We start from the raw sequence: 21,127 nt of genomic DNA, 5'->3' as shown, positions 1-21,127 counted from the left end.
TGCTATTTAAGTAAAAAATGTCTATAGATGAGATTTTTTGTAACTCATTTCATATAATTGTCACGACCCAAAACCGGGCCGCGACTGGCACCCACACTTACCCTCCTATGTGAGCGAACCAACCAATCTAAACCTTAACATTTCAATATAATATCAACAGAAAGTAATGCGGAAGACTTAACTCATTAATAAAAACCAATTCAATAACTTCTAAAAACTCAACAACTATTATTATCCCCAAAATCTGGAAGTCATCACCACAAGAACATCTATGATCAAATTACTAAACTAAGAGTATTCTAAGAAGCTAAAAAAAATACATAAAAGCTAGTCCATGCCGGAACTTCAAGGCATCAAGACATGAAGAGGAAGATCCAGTCCAAGTTAGAAACATTAGCTCACCCTGATATCCGGAGTAATGAAGACTGGCTAGAGTTACTGTTGAGTCGAAGATGACGGCACGTTTGCTGCACTCCACAAATAACAAAGAAGAAAACATAAAAGTAGGGGGTTAGTACAAACACGGGTACTGAGTAGATATCATCGGCCAACTCAAAATAGAAAACAGTATATATTAAGCAATATCATTAAATCAACTAATATCATTAGCATGCAGCATTTACAGTTACCATAACCCTTGGTTACAACACCAAGCACATCAATGAGGACTCACGCCTCCCCATCATACTCATTTGGGAATTCGATTCATTAGATTGAATATATTAACATCTTTCAAGATTCATTATCTTTATTCCCCTCGTGTCGGTACGTGACACTCCGCTCCTCAATATACTATCCTGGTGTCGGAACGTGACACTCCGATCCTCATTCTATCCTGGTGTTGGAACGTGACACCCGATCCATATTCTATCCTGGTACCAGAACGTGGCACCCGATCCATATACTATCCTGGTGTCGGAACGTGACACTCCGATCCTCATATACTATCCTGGTACCGGAACGTGGCACCCGATCCATATTCTATCCTGGTGTTGGAACGTGACACTCCGATCCTCATATACTATCCTGGTACCGAAACATGGCACCCGATCCATATTCTATCCTGGTGTCGAAACGTGACACTCCGATCCTCATATACTATCCTGGTACCGGAACGTGGCACCCGATCCCCTAATCTCACTACTTTCGTTCATCAAGCCTTCTTTTATACCAAGACATCATCATTAACAAATTAGATTAGGGTTATCTTTCCAGATTTAGGATTCAATAGCTTCATCATGCTTATTTTATCACAATCATATAATCACATTCATACAAGCATACAATTAAGCATATAGAAGGGTTTACAATACTACCCATACATATCATTCGCTATTAAGAGTTTACTACAAATAGCATAAAAACTATAACCTACCTCCACCGAAGATTAGTGATCAAGCAAGCAAATTCCCAAAGCTTTGTGTTTTCCTCTTCGTTTCTCCTCTCTCGATCAATCCTCTCTCTCTCTTTGTTCTTTCTATTTTCTTTATTCAAACCCTCTTTCTTTTACCCTAATTAGTATATAATTAAGAATAAAAGATGGCAATAATAACCCACTAATTAACTTAAGGTTACCTCTTTTAACCTCCAAGTAATTAAACTTATTAACATTAATCCACTAACTTTATAATTAAAGCAGGAATAGTCAAAAACGTCCCTTAAAACGTATAAAGAAATCCGACCCAGACTGGGATTACGCAGTCTGTGATGGCCCGTCGCGCCTGCGACGGTCCGTCCTGCTGCTCCGTCACAGGCTTCAGAGACTCAATTTCTCTGAAGGGTCTGTGACGGCCCGTCGCGCCTGCGACGGTCCGTCCTGCCATTCCGTTACGAAGTTCAGATAGTCGATTTCAGTACCCAATTTTCAGATTTTCTAAGTGTTTTGAAACGAGACCCTGCGACGGTCCGTCTTGCCCATGACGGTCCGTCGTAGGGTCCGTCGCTTCTGCTAGTTTTTTTCCAGAATTGAAGTCTGCTGCTCAAAACGACTAAACAGGTCGTTACAATAATTTACAATATTAAATACGGAAAAGGGCCTAAAATACCCTTAAAGTATTGAAAATGGTACAAAATTACCCTTCATCCACCTATTGGCTCCAAAATGCCCTTCCCACCCACCTATTGGGTCCAAAATACCCTTGTCATCCATCTTTTGGCTCAAAATTGACCACTTATTTAACGGTTTTATATTTAAATATTTTTTAAAATACGTGGCGCTCAACTATTTGTTATAATTTAACTTATTAGTGTAATTTATAAATCAATCCACTACCCACCCATTACTAATTAAATCCCTCTAAATTAATGAACCCGTCAAATTATTAATGCAAGCTACTACCAATTGAGTGTTTTTAAAAAATATAGAAGAAAATTATCATACATTCAAGTGGCTACATAAAAATCACCGATAAACTTAAAAGTCTGACTATGTTCATCTTAATTATTCTTACGTCTTAATTATGTGATGTTACCTCATAGGTAACTTTTTTTCAAAATAATATATTAAAGGTTTTAAAATAAATAATAAATATTTATAAAATTATATTTAAAATAAGTGCATTAATTAAATCGGGATGTATTATTTCTTTACCTTTAATCATAATTTTCTAATTCAATTTTGAAAGAAAGTGTCCTCCTAAATAAGCGGCTCAACCTAAATTTTATTGGGGCTTCGATTCGGACTCAAATAATTTTGAATGTCATTTTCAGTAATCTATAATTTCATCGTGTTTTAGTAGTGTTTATGACAATTTTGATATTTTAATTGAATTATTAATTGAGTGAGGTTTAGTTTGTAATGAGTGGGTAGTGGATTGGTTTATAAATTGTATTAATAAATTAAAATTATAACTAATAGTTGAACGCCCAGTATATAAAAAAAATATTTTAAGAGTTTAATCTTAAAACAATTAAAATGGTCAATTTTGAACCCAAAGGTGGATGACAAGGGTATTTTGGAGCCAATAGGTGGATGAAAAAGGCATTTTGGAGCCAATAGGTGGATGAAGGGTAATTTTGTACCATTTTCAATACTTTAAGGGTATTTTAGGCCCTTGTCCGTATTAAATATGATTGAATTTTTTAATTATTAAATAATTATGTCATGAAAAGAATGAGGAAAAAAAAGAAGAAACAAATGAAGGTCATACATTGACATCACCTTGTTTTGATTCTCCTTATATATATGTGTGTGTATATATATGTGTATATATATATATATATGATCTATCTTTTTTCCTATTTTTATAGTAATTTTTATCATGTACTAATTTTTTTTTTAGATTCATCATTTAATTTGTAGATATGTGATATTATGTAATAAGAAGAAAAATATAATTTATTCGAATAACAAAATAGGGTACACAAAGTCAATCATAAGTTACAATATGAAATTAAAAAAAGGTCATTCTTTTTCTTTTTAATTTTAATTTTAATTTTGAATAATAATAATAATAATAATAAATGGAAGGCAGTATTTTTATTTTAATTTTTAAAACAAAAAGCATTAAACACCGGTCGAAGCCTCTGAAGAAAAAGCAGTTCTAGGGTTTTGAAGCAGAAAAATAGAGTATTTATTTGTTCTTGTTGTGTTTTTTCATTCATCTCGAAAACATTGGTTTATCAATTCTTGAAACTATGCCTCCAAAATCAGTGAGAAAGACGGCTTCAGGTTCTGGATCCAAAAGAGGTGGCCGTACACCTCGTGGTACGCCAAAGTCTCAGGCAAAGTCTGTTAAGGTAGAGGAACCAATGGAAGTACAGGACAAAGATAAGGCGGTGGAGGAGGTATCTGAAGAAAAGCCTGAGCTTAAAATCACGCAATCGGAGCCTGAGGAACCGGCTGAAACTGCATTGAATGTGAATGCTGTGGGAAAGGGGGCGGTTTCAGAGAAGAGTAAGTATTCATTTTGCAAAATTGGTATTTTCTTGAATTAATACTTTGTACAGTGTTGCTTATGTCAATTTTGATAAGAGTAGTGATAAGAAAAAAGATTAACTTTATAGGTCATGTTAGTTGTTAATGGTATTGCAAGAGCTATGCAAATTGTGTTTATGCATTAATACCTGTTCTCTTTAAACACAATTTATTGAATTAATACCTCCCATGTTGCTTAAACTCTTCAAAATATCCTGTCTGGGAGAATCCGACACGTGTGCAGATTCAAAAGAATCCAAACAACTTAGATTAATACCTGTTCAATTATTCACGTAACTGCTGACAATTGCTATGTTAATTGTTATATAATTTCAGTTCTTTAGCTTAATTAAGAGCAATGTCAGAAAATACTTATGGGTCCAAATAGAGATGGAATTTCAGAGAACGGCTTATAACATATCCCTCCCTTGTGGTTTCAAATAAGACATATACCTCCCTTCTTTCATAATACGTGTAACAAAACTATTTATCATCTGAAATGGATAAGTTTACCCCTTTTACGTCAACTTTTAGTTTCTTTCTTGTTCTTTTTCCCAGAATGTAAATATTAAAGCAAAATCACAATATTAGTTTGACAAGATAGATGATAGATGGAAGTTACGGAATGTTAGTACAATGTTACCGGTTTGTCTTTTGTTACACTTCTTCATGTATATATATTGCTGCATGACAAATTAAATACTCCCTCCGTATAAATACTTTTTATGATCTTTTTACTTTTTTGGCTACACATTAATTTCAACTTTTCACGTGGCATGTTTAAAGCTACAAGATTAAAGGAAATTTTTGTACTTTTGACATAACTATTATTTAGGATCACCAAATTGAAAAGTCTTTTTTGTAAACTCTGCATCAAGTCAAACTATGTCATTCTTTTTGAAATTGAGGGAGTAACTTTTAAAATTTTAATGTGAACTTAAATCAATTTGAACTATTATTGAGTATTCTATGGATGAAAAACACTATATTTCATTTGATGTTTCTTTTACCCAATCACGGGAAGGAAACAGAAAAAGGTTTTGATAACATTACATAGAGAAAAAAAGTATAATTGTCTTATTATTTCCTCTTCCGTTATCGTCTTAAAAGCAAAACAATGTTCTCTTGCAATATTGAAAAGTCACACTGCAATATCATGAGTTTGACTTCAATATCTTTACTCTAGCTGATCATTTAGTGCTTCATCAATTAGATTTTAGATTATCAATTATAAAATTAAATATGATCAATCATCCGTATTGAAGTTATTTTGAAGGATAAAATAAACCCGAATAAAATAAGGTACTTATTATAAAAGAAGACATAAAACTTTGACATAGAAAGGGTAAGTTTGTCTACTTCAGAATATAAAATACTTTTGCTACACACATTGGTCAAAGAAGGGAAGTATATGTAATATTTGATACCACAAGGGAGGGATGTGTTATAAAACAATTACTTAGATTGTTCAGTGAGATAAGCAGACTTGATTTCGTTCCGAAATGTCCGAGTTTTAGATTTTGAAGATCAATAAAATAAAAGCTTTTAGATTTTGAAGATCAATAATATAAGAGGAAGGAGTGATAAAATAAATACGAATAGAAAAGGAAAGGGAGGAAATGCAAAAAAATTAGAAGAGAAAAATCATACAAATCACTGCACCCTTTTTTGCATCCCTTAAATGAATTTCAGTTGATTAGGACGAGTTTGTTAAAAACTATGCTGAACAGTTTCTGTAGGTTGAACTTGGCCAAACCCTCAAGGGAGGTCTCTGAAATTATTCCTTAAAAATATTATCTCTAGAGAACGAGTTATGATAGGATACTTATAATAATATCTTTGTTGGTGAGGGCGAGCTGTGAGCATCACTTAAATCTTATGGTCTGCTAACGTTAAGTTAATTAAATATATGTGTGTGTATGCGGTTTCAAGCTTCAATCGATTAAGAAACATATAGAAAGTTAGGCATCTCCAAGATGATGGTTGAGGCATATGCCTTACATCGAGCAGCTCACATGTTGGTCTCAAGACAACCTTTGTGGGTAAAACACTCAAAATAATGACAAAAGGTGAGGCTTAACTGGGATGGATGAAGGGTCCCTTATTCTTCAATTTGAGATGAAGGAAGAAGGAAAGCTTACAGTTGCTGGCACATATTCTGTTCTGCCAAATCTTGTAACTTTAATCTCTCTCCTGATGATCAGTTAAGTCTCTATGGAGTTGGACATTGTTGACAGCTTACACAACTTGCAAGAGATTATGTTATTCTTGGATAAGAACATTTATTTTCACCATTTACTGGGAGGTTAATTTTTTTCTCATGGCAGAGAAGGACAATTTGAAAGAATCAGTCGATCACTATGAAAAGGGGGAGCGATTAGATTTGGGGGATAATGACCCTGAATATGAACCTGAAGAGTATGGCACAGTTGATTATGATGAGAATGGGATTGAACACGACGGTGTTCAGGAAGAGGGAAATGAAATAGAGGAAGAACCTGAAGAGGCAGATGTTGGTGAAGAGGAAGAGGGTGACATGGCGGAAGAGGATGTTGAAGATGTTCATGAGGAAAATGAGGGTGATGAAGAAGATGAGCATGCTGAGATGGCTGATGCAGCAGAGGAGGAAGAACATCATGAAGTTGTTGACGAAAGGCGTAAGCGGAAGGAATTTGAAATATTTGTTGGTGGCCTTGACAAGGATGCTACCGAGGAGGATCTCAGAAAGGTCTTCAGTAAAGTTGGCGAGATTACTGAAGTGAGGCTTCTGATGAATTCTCAGACAAAGAAAAATAAAGGATTTGCATTCCTGCGATTTGCCACTGTTGAACAAGCAAAAAGAGCTTGTACTGAGCTGAAAACCCCAGTGGTATTTTCTTTATTTTATAGTTTTTATGTGACTGATTTTAATTCCTCATAGAAGGTATTTCCTGATGATGGAATTTCCAGATCAATGGAAAACAGTGTGGTGTCTCTCCAAGTCAAGACAATGATACTCTGTTTTTGGGTAACATATGCAAGACCTGGACAAAAGAAGCTGTAAGTAGGCTAGGCATATCATATTGTCAACATACATGATTCTCAGTTTTGAGGAGCTGCTTAACTAGTCATTGATGTTTGCTTTACTCTCCCAGTTAAAAGAGAAGCTGAAGCATTATGGTGTTCACAATATAGAGGATTTGACGTTGGTCGAAGACACTAATAATGAGGGAATGAATCGAGGATTTGCTTTCTTGGAGTTCTCTTCACGTTCAGAGGCCATGGATGCTTTTAAGCGGTTACAGAAGAGAGATATTGTATTTGGAGTTGATAGGCCCGCAAAGGTTTCTTTTGAGGATTCATTCATTGATCCTGGGGATGAAATCATGTCACAGGTAAACTCTCTGAACCTATATCTATGTTTTAATAGAAGGGAAAATGGTTCTGGTTAAGTATAGTTATAGTATATTGCCAAATGAAGGCTTTTGCTTTGGTGCTCGTCAGCTTATCTGGAGGTAACCAAATATTTCACAGTTGACTTCAGAGTTATATTATGTTCTTCAACATAATCAGTGATTTGCTTTTTATCCCTGCTTACGTTGTCCTTTAATTCTTTGCTTTTTATCCCTACTGCAAAGAAAAGAAGAATGAGGACAGTATGTATTTTAGTTTTTCCTTTTTCAATCAGTTAGATTTATGGATAGGTGCTAGCTGTTCAAATTTTGTCTCTCCCCTTTAATTAATTTTTGGTCTGGCTAGTTCGGTTATTTTCTTTCTGTGGTTGTTCTTTTCTGATGTCTTTGCTGCTTGCTTTTGGAGTCTTTTTGGTCAATTGCTAGACAACCCTTTTTTATTTGACTGTGGATGAGGTGTGAGAGGTTGGCCATGGTGGGGTGGTATGAAGAGAGTCAAAGGTAGGCCAACAAGAATCAGGGAGAAGTGATTAGACAGAACATGATACACATGTTAGTATGGAGGTCAGGGATTAGGGGTGAAGGTTAGGTAGTACAGCATTTAGTTTTTCCTTGTAGTATTACTTTCTATTATTTTATTCTGCCATTTTTTACTGCATCTGTTGTTTTTCATGGCTTCAGTTTGTGTTGTTTGCTGTTACTATTTTTTCTCTATTATTTTTATCATGGTTTCTTCACCACTGTATTTCCTTTCTATAACTGCTTAGAACAGTTGTACTTGAGCGAGGCTTTTGGAAATAACCTCTCTGCCTTCACAAGGCAGGGGTAAGGTCTTCATACACGCCATGCTCCTCAGACCCCACTTGTGGCTGTGGGATTACCCTGGGTATTTTTTTTGTGTTTCTTTGTTTCTTGATCAATCAAGACATGACTGTGGGGGAGTATTTCTTGAGTTCAGGTTAAAACAGTGTTTATTGATGGTCTTGCTGTATCCTGGAACGAGGACCATGTGCGGGAGCTTCTTAAAGAATATGGAAAGATAAGAAAAGTTGAGCTTGCCAGAAATAGGCCTTCAGCCAAGAGAAAGGACTTTGGATTTGTCACCTTTGACACTCATGAGGCTGCAGTTACATGTGCTAAAAGCATTAATAATGAGGAATTTGGTGAAGGAGATAACAAGGTTCGTTCTCTGTATCTAAGTGTCCCCCAATATATGTGAATCTTTGTGAGTTGTTCTTATTGTTGTATATTTCAGGTTAAAGTAAGGGCCAGACTATCGAGACCCCTGCATATGGGTAGAGGGAAATATGGTGGACGAGGAGAGTTCCGACCTTGGCGTATGCCTATGCATGGTTCCCATGCCCCTTGGGGTCGTACAGTGCCATATAGTCGTTCTATCCGAGGGACTAGAGTTAGTACGCGTATGCCTCCCGTAGTTAGTCGTGGTTTCAAACGACCTACAGCATTGAGAGATAGACATGCAGAGATGGCTTTGTCTCCTAGGGGCAGATCCATGGCTTCACCACCCAGGAGGTCATATGACCGGAGACCACCTGGTATGATGTGATTCTGTCTTCTGTTATAATCTTCTGGTTCCACTCTACTTATTTTATAAATGACCAGATGATTAATGACCAAATTGCAGTTTCCTCATATCCAAAGAGTAACTTCAAGAGGGACTATGGACGGCGCGAGGAAATCTCTCCTTCTAGAAGCAGAGCAATACCTGAGTATCCTTCGAGGGTTCATTCTGACAGACGTATATCCTATAGGGATGAGTATTCTTCGCGTGGCTCTGGTTACCCTGAATTACCTAGAGGTACTCACTCTGCAGCAAGGAGATCTTATGTCGATGATGGATATGGGCAACGGTTTGAAAGACCCCCTCCATCTTACCGTGAGGGACGTGGTCGTGAATATGATTCTGTCTCTGGTTCGAAACGTCCATACATGGCAGTGGTGAGTTATCTTCACCATATACTATGCTTAGATATTTTCCTTATTTGCCCTAGAAGATATGAACTAATTAAGCGTCTCCTGTACATGCCAGGATGATGTTCATCCACACTACGCTATGGCAGGAGTGCGGCATTCGCGTGCTCGTTTGGATTATGAACTAGGCAGTGCAAGTGGCTCCCATTATGGAGATGCATATGGTGACAGGTGCCTTCTAATTATTGTTCAGTCATTTTTTTTCTTCCTTTTTCGCAATCTTTGGTATTATATTGATTGACTTGACTGATTTACATATTAGTAGACTCGGGAGATCAAATCTTGGATATGGCGGCAACAGGAGCTCCATTTCTAGGCAAGATTCTCATGGGATATACAGCAGTCGTCAGGGTATGGACTATGGTGGAGGTATGTTTCGTTCCTTGTAAAATCTTGTTATATCTCTTAACATTTGTTTGTATAGAGAAATCTGTCTATATTCTGTTTTGGTTTGTAGGTTCCTATGGTGGAAGTGATGTAGGTGGATTGTATTCGTCCAGCTATGGTGGTGACTACATGTCTCGTGGCAGTGATGTATGCTTCTACTTTGTTAATATCTGTTGGAAGATTTATTGTTTATCTGATGGTAACTGTGTTGTTCCTGTTCTTCTCTTCTCTGATGAATATTCAGGTTGGCTCCTCAGTTTATTCTAGTCGTGGTATGGGTGGCAGTGGCTATATGGGAAGTGGTGGTTCTGGATCTTACTACTAAGGTATGTCACTTGTTATTACTAACTAACCATGTGTGGTTTATTTGGCAGTCATGCTCTTAGGAACTGAGCATCTTATATGCCCTTGTCCCCTGTTTAAAGGTGTGTGTTACTTTGTCTTTTGCAAGAGCTGTGTTTGGTTACCCACCAACTTATTTATGTTACAGATTTAAGTTGACAAAAGCGCCTGCAGTTGGATGTGTTAATGTGGAAGCCCTATGCACTGACATGCCTCTTGGAGAGATGGAGTTTATGTATTAGTACTTGTTTGTATATGTAGGGCTAGAGAATTTAGCATTATTAGAGGTTGTATTGCTCTGAAGCATCTTGGATTCTAATTGGGAAAGAGACATGGATGTAAGGAAATCTGAGCTATGTACAGCAAACTGAGATGTGGTGTCATTTTGCAATATTTTCTTGTGGTTTCTTCTTTTAAAAATTTGCTGTAGTAGTGCGTGATTATTTTGAAAGAAAATGATCCAAAGTTACTATGATGAAGGTTCTGCGGGTATTTGATATTATTATCTCAGAACTCAGAGGATTACTAATAAAGAGGTAAACTATTTTGTTATGGGAGTGAGTGTCTACATTTTTTACTAAGTTAATGGGTGGACATGAATTCCAAGCTACTATCTCTTTGCTTATATTATAGGGTTAAGATGAATGTAGTTTGATTGATGGCTTTAACAAGAAGGCATTCATAGGCAAAGGAAATTGGGAAAATGAGTTTATTTTGTGGATTGGGAAATGTTTATATAGCATTTGGTAGGAAATTGTGACAATTCCTTCCTTGCAGTTTGAGTGCCTGATCTTCTGATTGCTTGCATTACATGAGGGGTGTCTATGATTAATCCCTTCTGGTTTATTATATATACATGAATTTCGACAAGTTGATAGTTCCACAGAATTAGATTATTTGTTAATGCAGTTGAGCTGGCACAATGAAGTTACCATGAATGTCTAGGTATTAGTAATGCAAAGAAATTTAATGCATGGTTAAGCACCAAATTATCCCTCAATATTGCTTTCACATTCATGGAGGATATTTTTATTAAATGCATATTAATTTTAATGCACTAAATTAAATAATGCATAAAAAGATAAGTTATGCAAGCATTATCAATTCTCATTATTATTGAGCATTACTTTTATACACTACCAAATAACTCTTTAGAGCAATCACTTAATAGTGAGGCATATCAAATACTGCTCAGTCTACTAGAATCATAATAAGTACCCTTCTCTTCCGCAATTATTCATCTTAGAAAGTAAACTTTTTTTCCCAAATCGATGTAAATTTATTCAATAATTTACTTATTTTAAAATAGAGAGAACATTTTATTTGTTTTGAAACATAAAATGAAAAACTAACAATTTATTTTAGAGAAAAGGGTTATAAATACCCTTGGACTATTTGAAAATGTTTAAAAATACCCTTCATTCATTTATTGGGTTAAAAATACCCCTTCATCTATCTTTTTGATCCACAATTACTCTTAAAACTAACAATTTTTTTTTATTATTAATTATTATGTGACATCTTTTCACTGGATAAATTTAAATTTCAACCCACCAAAATTTTCTCCACCCATTTGGCCCAAATCCATATTCTTTGACCCAAATCAAATTAAAAAATTCATCAAATTAAAAGACATTTATCTCTTCTCTCCCCTTTAAACCTAATAACCTATTTTCAAATGAAGAGTTGTATGCAACGTAGAACTGGAATTTGGGTGGAGTTTGATTGTTGGTTTAGTAATTGGATTCTAATTTGGGTGGAGGTTGATTGTTGGTTTAGTAATTGATTTCTTTGGTGCTGCTTTGAGAGTGTAGGATGTGTCAGGGGAAGGGTTATGTAAGAGTTCATTTATAATCTTATCAGTTTCTCACAAATTTAAAATTGAAATTTGATTTAAAGGGGAAGAGAAAGAGATGATTAAATTTATTATTTTTGATAATATTTTAATTGGGTTTTGGATCAAAGAATGTGGGTATGAGTTATAAGGGTAGAAAAATTATCAACAATTTTTCTGCACAATTATTAATAATAATAAAAATAAAAAATTGTTAGCTTTAAGGGTAATTGTAGATCAAATAAGTAGATGAAGGGGTATTTTTAACTCAATAGGTGAATAAAAATATTTTAAATCTTTTTAAATAGTCTAAGGATATTTTTAATCTTTTTCCTTTATTTTAAAACGGAGAGAGCAAATAAGTGTCATATTCCCTAAATTAGGGGTGTTAGTCTGTGTCAGGGCCCAATACTATTAAATACTTTTTTTTTTTAGTTTTGATGTGAAATTGGAAAAAAGAAAATTGGAAACTAACTTATGTGTGTACTTTTTAAAAAATAATTACTATAATTGTCAGTATTATTCTTTTAATAATATATGTCAGTTTGATTGAATATTCACTTTATTTTTTTCTCTCGCCCCAAGATTTTTCCACGCCAAGCGAATTTCTCACCCCCTGCAATTTTCTCTCTGTCATTGCAACCTTCTCTCGCCGTTGCAATTTAAAGGTTAATATTGAGTAAGCTCTATTTGTTTAGGGTGCTTTCACTGTAATCTGCAGTTTTTGTTGACATGCTTTTTCCTTAATTGTTCCTTTTTTATGCACTTCCAATTGTGGTCTAAAAAGTTTAATTTCTTCTTTTTGTGTGGAAGCCTCTATTTGTTGATTTATGTTGAGATTTTATTTGGTTCAAGTTCCTGTGAATGTCCAATATTCAGTTCTCTTCTCTAATCATTATGATATCTTCTAACCCACTCACTTCAAAGTGGTGATCTTCTAATAGTAATTGGTTTAACTGAAAATTTTACTTTTCAATGTTCATCCTCATTCAATTTTTGGTTTATTTATTGGATGATGTATTAGCAAGTCACAATCACAATAGAGACATGTTTAATTCACTTGTTAACATTTGTGTAATACAATTTTAATTTAGGTTTAATTCACTTGTTAGTATTTGTGTAATACAACTTTAATTTAGATTTAATTCACTTGTTAGCATGTTTGTAATACAACTTTAATTTAGGTTTAGTTCACTTATTAGCATTTGTGTAATATAACTTTAATTTAGGTTTTGATCCAAAGTGATTTCCTTAGATAGTCACCCATGTTTTGAGAAATTACCTAATAATATCACTTATGTTTGTTTTAGGGCTACAGTATCACCCAACTTTACCTTCTTCCTCAAAATATACTTGACACAAAAAATATTATCTCTCTCCTAATGAAATGTCATGTAACATTTTTAAAATATATTAATGATATTTTTTTTAATTCTTTAAATGTATGTAGGCTCCTAATACTAATTTATTTCAAACATTTAACCACCATTACAAATCGAAGTTTATTTTAATACAAAGAAAAAACAATTTAGATAGATAAAGGAAATAATAAATAATTGAAATATGAAATTCGTGAATAATAATATTTAATTAAGTATTTTTTTATTATTAACTTGAAAAATAATATGTTATAAAAGTAATTAATTAATACTACATATGTGACATTTATTATCTGCGCAATTTTCTTCACACAAATAATCTCTTTGTTAATCGTAAAAATAAAATCATGTCGATTCTCACAAGAAATTGAGAGCAAAGCTAACCTTCAGTTACACAGAATTTAGTTATATTTATGATTTTAGAATTATTAAAAGTATATAAAATGTTGATTTAGAACTCTCTACTTTAAACAAGCAAAATTTAAAACTTACATGTAAGCTTAACACTAGGCACGAATATCTATGCTAGCACGAGCCCAGTATCTATTATTTTAATTTATGTGATATTGATAGAATTTAGAAAGTTGATTAAATTTTAATATGATTATAGATATTTTAAGTTGTTAGTTACTTTTTATTTGTACAAATTTAATGTAAAGAGGTCCATTAAGATGTCCACAATTAAAGTATTTTTCGTCATCGATCGTTGATTTCATACTCAAAGTAGCTAGAAGATATTACCGACATCCAAAACAATTAAGATATTACTAAAAAATATAAATTTAAAACTAAAAAAATAACTTAAACCGATTCTATAGTTTTAGAAAAGATTATCTACAAATAGAACAAACTAAATAACTTTTTCAAATCAGAGAAGTACAAACAAATAAATACAAAACATCGTATAAATAATATTGAAAAGCAGGGGCACAAACACTTAAAGAATCTAAAAAAGTATTATTAATAAATTAAAAAATGTGACATGACATCCTAATAGGAGAGATAATGTTCTTTTTATGTCAAGTATATTTTGAGGAAAATAAGTAAAGTGGGTGATATTATAGTCCTAAAACAAACATAAATAACATTACTAGGTAATTTTTAAAACATGGGTGACTATCTAGGAAAATTACTCTTTAATTCACTTATTAACATTTGTGTAATACAACTTTAATATAGGTTTAATTCACATGTTAGCATTTGTGTAATACAACTTTAATTTAGGTTTAATTCACTTGTTAGCATTCGTGTAATACAACTTCAATTCAGATTTAATTCACTTGTAGAAATTTTACAGGTTAGTATTGAGTAAACTCTGTTCATCTAGGGTGCTTGCACTGCAATCTGCAATTTTTGTTGGCCTGCTTTCCACTGAACTGTTTCTTTTGTATGTGCTTGCGATTGTGATCAAAGGTTTAATTTCTTCTTTTTGTGTGGAAGTCTTTGTTTGTTAATTTATGTTGAGGTTTCATCTGGTTCAAGTTCCTGTGAATGTTCAGTATTCAGTTCTCTTCTCTAATCAGTTTGATCTCTTCTAACCCACTCTCTTCAAAGTGGTGCTTTTCTAATAGTTAGTTTAACTAAAAATTTTACTTGTCAATGTTTATTTTCATTCAATTTGTGATTTATTTATTGTATGCAGTATCAATAAGCCACAATCACAATATATACAAGTTTAATTCACTTGTTGCCATTTGTACAATACAAGTTTAATTTAGGTTTAATTCACTTGTTAGCATTTGTGTAATACAACTTTAAATTCAAGTTTAATTCACTTATTAGTATTTGTGTAATAAAACTTCAATTCAGGTTTAATTCACTTGTGGAAATTTTAAAGGTTAGTGTTGAGTAAGCTCTGTTCATTTAGGGTGTTTGCATTGCAATCTGCGATTTTTGTTGGCCTGATTTGCACTTAACTGTTCCTTTTGTCTGTTCTTGCAACTGTGGTCTTAAAGGTTTAATTTTTTTTTTTGTGGAATCCTTTGTTTGTTGATTTATGTTGAGGTTTCATTTTGTTAAAGTTCCTAGTGAGTGTTCGATATTCAGTTCTTTTCTCTAATTAGTATGATCTCTTCTAACTCACTCTCTTCAAAGTGGTGCTCTTCTAGCAGTTTGTTTAACGAAAACTTTTACTTGTCAATAGTCATTTTTATTCAATTTCTGGCTTGTTTATTGGATGCAGTATCTGCAAGTCATAATCACAAATAGATATAGGTTTAATTCACTTATTAGCATTTGTTTAATATAACTTTAGTTCAGGTTTAATTCACTTGTTAGCATTTTTGTAATATAGCTTTTATTCAGGTTTAATTCACTTGCCGAGTAAAAATGTTCATCTATCTTTTGTGTTCTTGACCCTAATCTATCGCGTATTTAGTTCAGTTTTCTTCTCTAATTAGTATGATCTTTTCTAACCCACTCTCTTCGAAGTGGTGCTCTTCTAGCAGTTTGTTTAATGAAACTTTTACTTGTCTATGGTCATTTTTATTCACAAATAGATACATGTTTAATTTACTTGTTAGTATTTGTATAATATATCTTTAATTCAGGATTCAAGAAGACAAAAATTATATGCAACAATTGTTGACAACATGATCACAACAGGAAGACTTGTAAAAATGTTAGGCCTTATAATCAAGAATAAAAAATAAAATTTGTTTTAGCATTCTGTTTTAGAAGCTCATGGGCTCTAAGAATTTGGATCATGTTTGTTTATATGGTTTATTTCCTTATTTCTGCAATCTCATGTTATTCCATTTAGTAGAATGCTTTCTTAGTTATACAATCCATGTTACTCAGTTTACTGGAATTGTAACGACCTGTTTAGTCGTTTTGAGCAGCAGACTTCATTTCTGGAAAAACTGTCTTGGTCGACGGATCCCACGACGGAATGTCATGGGCACGACGGACCGTCGAGGGGGTCTCGTTCCAAAACACTTAGAATTCTGAAATTTGGATACTGAAATCGACTCTCAGAACTTCGTGACGAAGTGGCAGGACGGACCGTCACAGGCATGACGAGCCGTCACAGGCATGACGGGCCGTCACAGGGTCTTAAATAAAAAGTGAGTCTCTGAACTCTGTGACGACTCAGCAGGACGGACCGTCGCAGGCACGACGGCACGTCACAGGTTGCATAATCCCAGGCTGGGTCGGATTTCTGTAAATATTTTAAGAGGCGTTTTGGACTATTCCTGCTTATAATTATAAAGTTATTGGTTTAATATTAATAACTCAATTGCTTGGGGGTTAAAGGAGATAACCTTGAGTTAATTAGTGGGTTAATTCTTCATCTTTTATACTTAATTATATGCTAATTAGGGTAAAAGAAAGAGGGTTTGAATAAAAAAAATAGAAAGAACAAGGAGAGGGAAAGAGAAACAATCGAGAGAGATACGAACGAAGAGGAAACACAAGCTTTGGGGAATTTGCTTGCTTGATCACGAATCTTCGGTGGAGGTAGGTTATGGTTTATGCTATTCGTAGTAAACTCTTAATAGCGAATGATATGTATTGGGTAGTGTTGTAAACCCTTCTATATGCTTAATTGTATGCTTGCATGAATGTGATGATATAATTGTGATAAAATAAGCATGATGAAGCTATTGAATCCCAAATCTTGAAAACCCTAATCTACTTTGTTAATGATGATGCCTTGGTATAAAAGAAGGCTTGATGAACATGTAGTGAGATTAGGGGATCGGGTGCCACGTTCCGGTATCAGGATAGTATATGAGGATCGGAGTGTCACGTTCCGACACCAGAATAGTTTATGGATCGGGTGCCACGTTCCAGTACCAGGATAGTATATGAGGATCGAGTGTCACGTACCGACACGAGAGGTATAAAGATAATGAATCTTGAAAGATGTTAATATACTCAATTTAATGAACCTAATTCCCAAATGAGTATGATGGGGAGGAGTGAGTCCCCATTGATGTGCTTGGTGTTGTGACCAAGGGTTATGGTAACTGTAAATGCCGCACGTTGAGTATTGTAGTTGAATTTATGATATTATCTGATATATACTATTTTCTATTTTGAGTTGGCCGATGATATATACTCAGTACTTGTGTTTGTACTGACCCCTACTTGTATGTTTCTTTCTTTGTTATTTATGGAGTACATCAAACGTACCGCCGTCTTCAACTCAACCGCAACTCTAGCCAGTCTTCATTACACCGGATTTCAGGGTGAGCTAACGCTTCTAGCTTGGACTGGATCTTCTTCTTCATGTCTTGATGCCTTGAAGTTCCGGCGTGGACTAGCTTTTTATTTATTTTAGCTTTCTAGATAATCTTAGCTTTAGTAATTTGAGGATAGATGTTCTTGTGATGATGACTTCCAGATTTTGGGGATAATAATAAGTGTTTGAATTTTTAGAAGTTATTAATTGAATTGTTAAGGAGTTTTAAAGTCTTCCGCATTATTTTTAGTTTATTATTGGTACATGATTGGGGTTTAGATTGGTTGGTTCTCTCACATAAGAGGGTAAGCGTGGGTGCCACTCACGACGCGTTTTGGGTCGTGACAAACTTTGTATCAGATTATTAGGTTCGTTGGTCTCATCACACAAGAACGAGTCTAGTAGAGTCTCAAGGAACGGTAGGGGGACGCCTTTACTTTTCGTTGAGAGGCTATAAGACTTTAGGAAAACTCCATTCTTTCTTTTCTTCTTTCGTGCTATTACTTGGATCCAATTGGTATCTAGGTGATACAAATTGGTATCTGACCATCTTCACTCTATTTCGCAGATGGTTAGAACTAGAGCAACAACGACTGCGCCAACACCAACATCGGCGAGACAAGAAGCGTCTGAGCCAGCCACTGGGGCTGTAGCTCGAAGAGGAGTAGTGGCAAGAGGCCGTGGAAGAAGTCGTGGGAGGACGTCCTCTAGAGGAAGAGGACGAGCACCTAGCCCATCTGGTACTAGGGCGGTGACTCCCCTACCGACTGAGGAAGTAGTAAGAGAGGGGGAGGATGGGGAAAATGAGCAAGTACAGAATAAGGAATTACCACCCCAACCTACCCCAGAGATGATCAATCAAGTTCTTGCTTATCTTAGCGGGGTATCTGATCAAGGCCAGACACCTCCAGTGTTTTCTGCACCAGCACCTCAGGTTCCGGAGGTACAACATGCGGCTACTGCGACTCCCCGCATGGATGCCTCATTGGAAATAGGCACGTTTCCTCGTCTGACTATAGGGCCTATAATGACAAATGATCAGCATGAACTTTTCAGTAAGTTCTTGAAATTGAAACCTCCAGTCTTCAAGGGTGCTGAATCTGAGGATGCCTACGATTTTCTAGTTGACTGTCATGAGCTACTACACAAGATGGGTATAGTAGAACGGTTTGGTGTTGAGTTTGTGACTTATCAGTTTCAAGGAAACGCCAAAATGTGGTGGCGGTCACATGTTGAGTGTCAACCAACAGAGGCACCACCAATGACTTGGGCATCATTCTCTAGCTTGTTTATGGAGAAGTATATTCCCCGACCAATTCAGTCTTCACTACAGACTGTAGTTAAGGGTCCACCTCAGACCGGTCAGCACTTCTCTAAGAGACCTATGCTTGAATCCAGAGAATGTTATGGATGTGGGGAGACTGGACACATTAAGAGGTATTGTCCAAAACAGAGTTATAGACCTCCAATAGCTAGAGGTAGAGGTGGTCATGGAAGAGGCCGCTATTCTGGAGAACGTGGTGGCCGAGGTAATGGTGGTCACCAAACCAACCGGGGTGGCGGGCAAACTGGAACTACTGCGGCGCAGCATGGTAGGGGCAACGGGCAAACAGGTGATAGGGCCCATTGTTACGCCTTCCCTGGGCGGTCTGAAGCGGAGACATCTGATGCTGTTATCACAAGTAATCTTTTGGTTTGTGATTGCATGGCTTCTGTATTGTTTGATCCTGGATCCACATTTTCTTATGTATCTTCCTCATTTGCTTATGGTCTTAAATTACATTGTGAATTGCTTGACATGCCTATTCGTGTTTCTACTCCGGTGGGTGAGTCTGTGATAGTTGAAAAAGTATATAGGTCTGGTCTGGTGACTTTTGTGGGGAGCAATACTCATGTAGACTTGGTTATCTTAGAAATGGTTGACTTCGATGTAATTCTGGGTATGACTTGGCTTTCTCCAAACTTTGCAATCTTGGATTGTAATGCTAAAACTGTGACGTTAGCCAAGCCTGGGACAGATCCGTTAGTGTGGGAGGGAGACTACACTTCCACTCCATTTCGTATCATCTCCTTTCTTCGTTCTAAGAGAATGGTTAGTAAGGGGTGTTTAGCTTTCTTGGCACAACTCATGGATGACACTACCCAAGTACCTTCAATCGAGTCGATTTCGATAGTTCGTGAGTTTCTAGATGTGTGTCCCGCAGACCTTCCTAGTATGCCACCGGATAGAGATATTGACTTCTGCATTGATCTTGAATCGGGTACTCGCCCCATTTCTATACCCCCTTATAGAATGGCTCCCGCGGAGTTGAGAGAGTTAAAGGCTCAACTTCAAGAACTGTTAGGAAAGGGCTTCATTAGACCAAGTGCATCTCCTTGGGGTGCTCCTGTATTGTTTGTGAAGAAGAAGGATGGAAGCTTTCGGATGTGCATAGACTACAGACAACTGAATAAGGTAACAGTTAAGAACAAGTATCCTCTTCCTCGCATCGATGATTTGTTCGATCAGTTACAAGGTGCTTGTACTTTCTCAAAAATCGACTTGAGATCTGGTTACCATCAATTGAAAATACGGGCAACGGATGTGCCCAAGACTGCTTTTCGGACCAGGTATGGGCATTATGAGTTCTTAGTAATGTCTTTTGGGCTTACGAATGCCCCTGCTGCTTTCATGAGCTTGATGAATGGGATTTTTAAGCCATATCTCTCTTTGTCATCGTATTCATCGATGATATATTGGTATACTCAAAAAGCAAGAAGGAACATGAGGAGCACTTGAGAATGGTATTGGAAATGTTGAGGGAGAAAAAGCTTTATGCCAAATTCTCCAAGTGTGAGTTTTGGCTAGATTCAGTGTCCTTCTTGGGACACGTGGTTTCTAAGGATGGAGTGATGGTGGATCCATATAAGATTGAAACAGCGAGGAATTGGGTAAGACCTACTAATGTGTCAGAAGTAAGGAGCTTTGTTGGTTTAGCTAGCTACTACCGCCGATTTGTCAGAGGGTTCTCTTCTATTGCTTCCCAATCGACAAGCTTGACTAAACAGAATGTTCCATTCGTATGGTCGGACGAGTGTGGAGAAAGCTTTCAGAAGCTCAAGACTTTGTTGACTACTGCACCCATTCTTACCTTGCCAGTGGAAGGTAAGAACTTCATTGTTTATTGTGATGCATCCTATTCTGGGTTGGGTGCAGTGCTAATGCAAGGGAAGAATGTAATTGCTTATGCTTCGAGGCAATTAAAGGTGCATGAATGTAATTATCCGACCCATGATTTGGAATTGGCTGCGGTAGTGTTTGCATTAAAGCAATGGAGACATTATTTATGTGGGGTTAAGTGTGAAGTCTACACGTATCATCGTAGCCTACAGTACGTCTTTACTCAAAAAGATTTGAACTTGAGACAGAGGAGATGGATGGAACTACTGAAGGACTACGACATCACTATCTTGTATCATCCGGGAAAGGCTAATGTTGTGGCAGACGCCTTAAGTAGAAAAGCAGGGAGCATGGGTAGTTTAGCCCACTTACAAGTTTCTAGACGCCCATTGGCTAGAGAGATTCAGACTCTAGCTAACGACTTTATGAGGTTAGAAGTAAATGAGAAGGGAGGATTTCTGGCCAGTGTGGAGGCGAGATCTTCTTTTCTTGACAAGATCAAGGGAAAACAGTTTGACGATGAGAAACTAAGCCGAGTT

At 35.9% G+C, this 21,127-nt stretch overlaps 1 protein-coding gene across 2 annotated transcripts; it reads left to right on the top strand.

The window, feature by feature from the left end:
* The first annotated feature begins 3,269 nt into the window (after positions 1 to 3,269).
* Positions 3,270 to 10,581, top strand: LOC101259595 (heterogeneous nuclear ribonucleoprotein Q-like). 2 transcript variants are annotated; one of them, XM_010329363.4, is made up of 12 exons: positions 3,270 to 3,895; positions 6,244 to 6,785; positions 6,866 to 6,955; positions 7,051 to 7,290; positions 8,267 to 8,488; positions 8,564 to 8,864; positions 8,954 to 9,267; positions 9,359 to 9,471; positions 9,566 to 9,669; positions 9,758 to 9,834; positions 9,932 to 10,013; positions 10,178 to 10,581. In XM_010329363.4, the coding sequence occupies exons 1-11, from the start codon at positions 3,637 to 3,639 to the stop codon at positions 10,010 to 10,012; spliced, it is 2,343 nt and encodes a 780-aa protein (XP_010327665.1). In that variant the 5' UTR covers positions 3,270 to 3,636; the 3' UTR covers position 10,013; positions 10,178 to 10,581. The 2 variants fall into 2 exon arrangements, with proteins under 2 accessions (XP_010327665.1, XP_010327664.1); XM_010329362.4 differs by having other exon boundaries at positions 9,563 to 9,669.
* The last annotated feature ends 10,546 nt before the right edge of the window (positions 10,582 to 21,127 follow it).

The sequence above is a fragment of the Solanum lycopersicum genome, chromosome 10 (assembly GCF_036512215.1).
Source record: "Solanum lycopersicum chromosome 10, SLM_r2.1".
In the NCBI taxonomy this organism is placed as follows: domain Eukaryota; kingdom Viridiplantae; phylum Streptophyta; class Magnoliopsida; order Solanales; family Solanaceae; genus Solanum; species Solanum lycopersicum.
This window is presented reverse-complemented; position numbering and strand designations above follow the sequence as displayed.

What these genes read in the sequence shown, in the direction of transcription:
- LOC101259595 (XM_010329362.4), top strand. Translation starts at nt 3,637, where the DNA reads ATGCCTCCAAAATCAGTGAGAAAGACGGCTTCAGGTTCTGGATCCAAA. An exon ending in GGGGGCGGTTTCAGAGAAGA is followed by an intron (nt 3,896 to 6,243) that starts GTAAGTATTCAT and finishes TTCTCATGGCAG; the next exon opens with AGAAGGACAATTTGAAAGAA. An exon ending in TTGGTGAAGGAGATAACAAG is followed by an intron (nt 8,489 to 8,563) that starts GTTCGTTCTCTG and finishes TGTATATTTCAG; the next exon opens with GTTAAAGTAAGGGCCAGACT.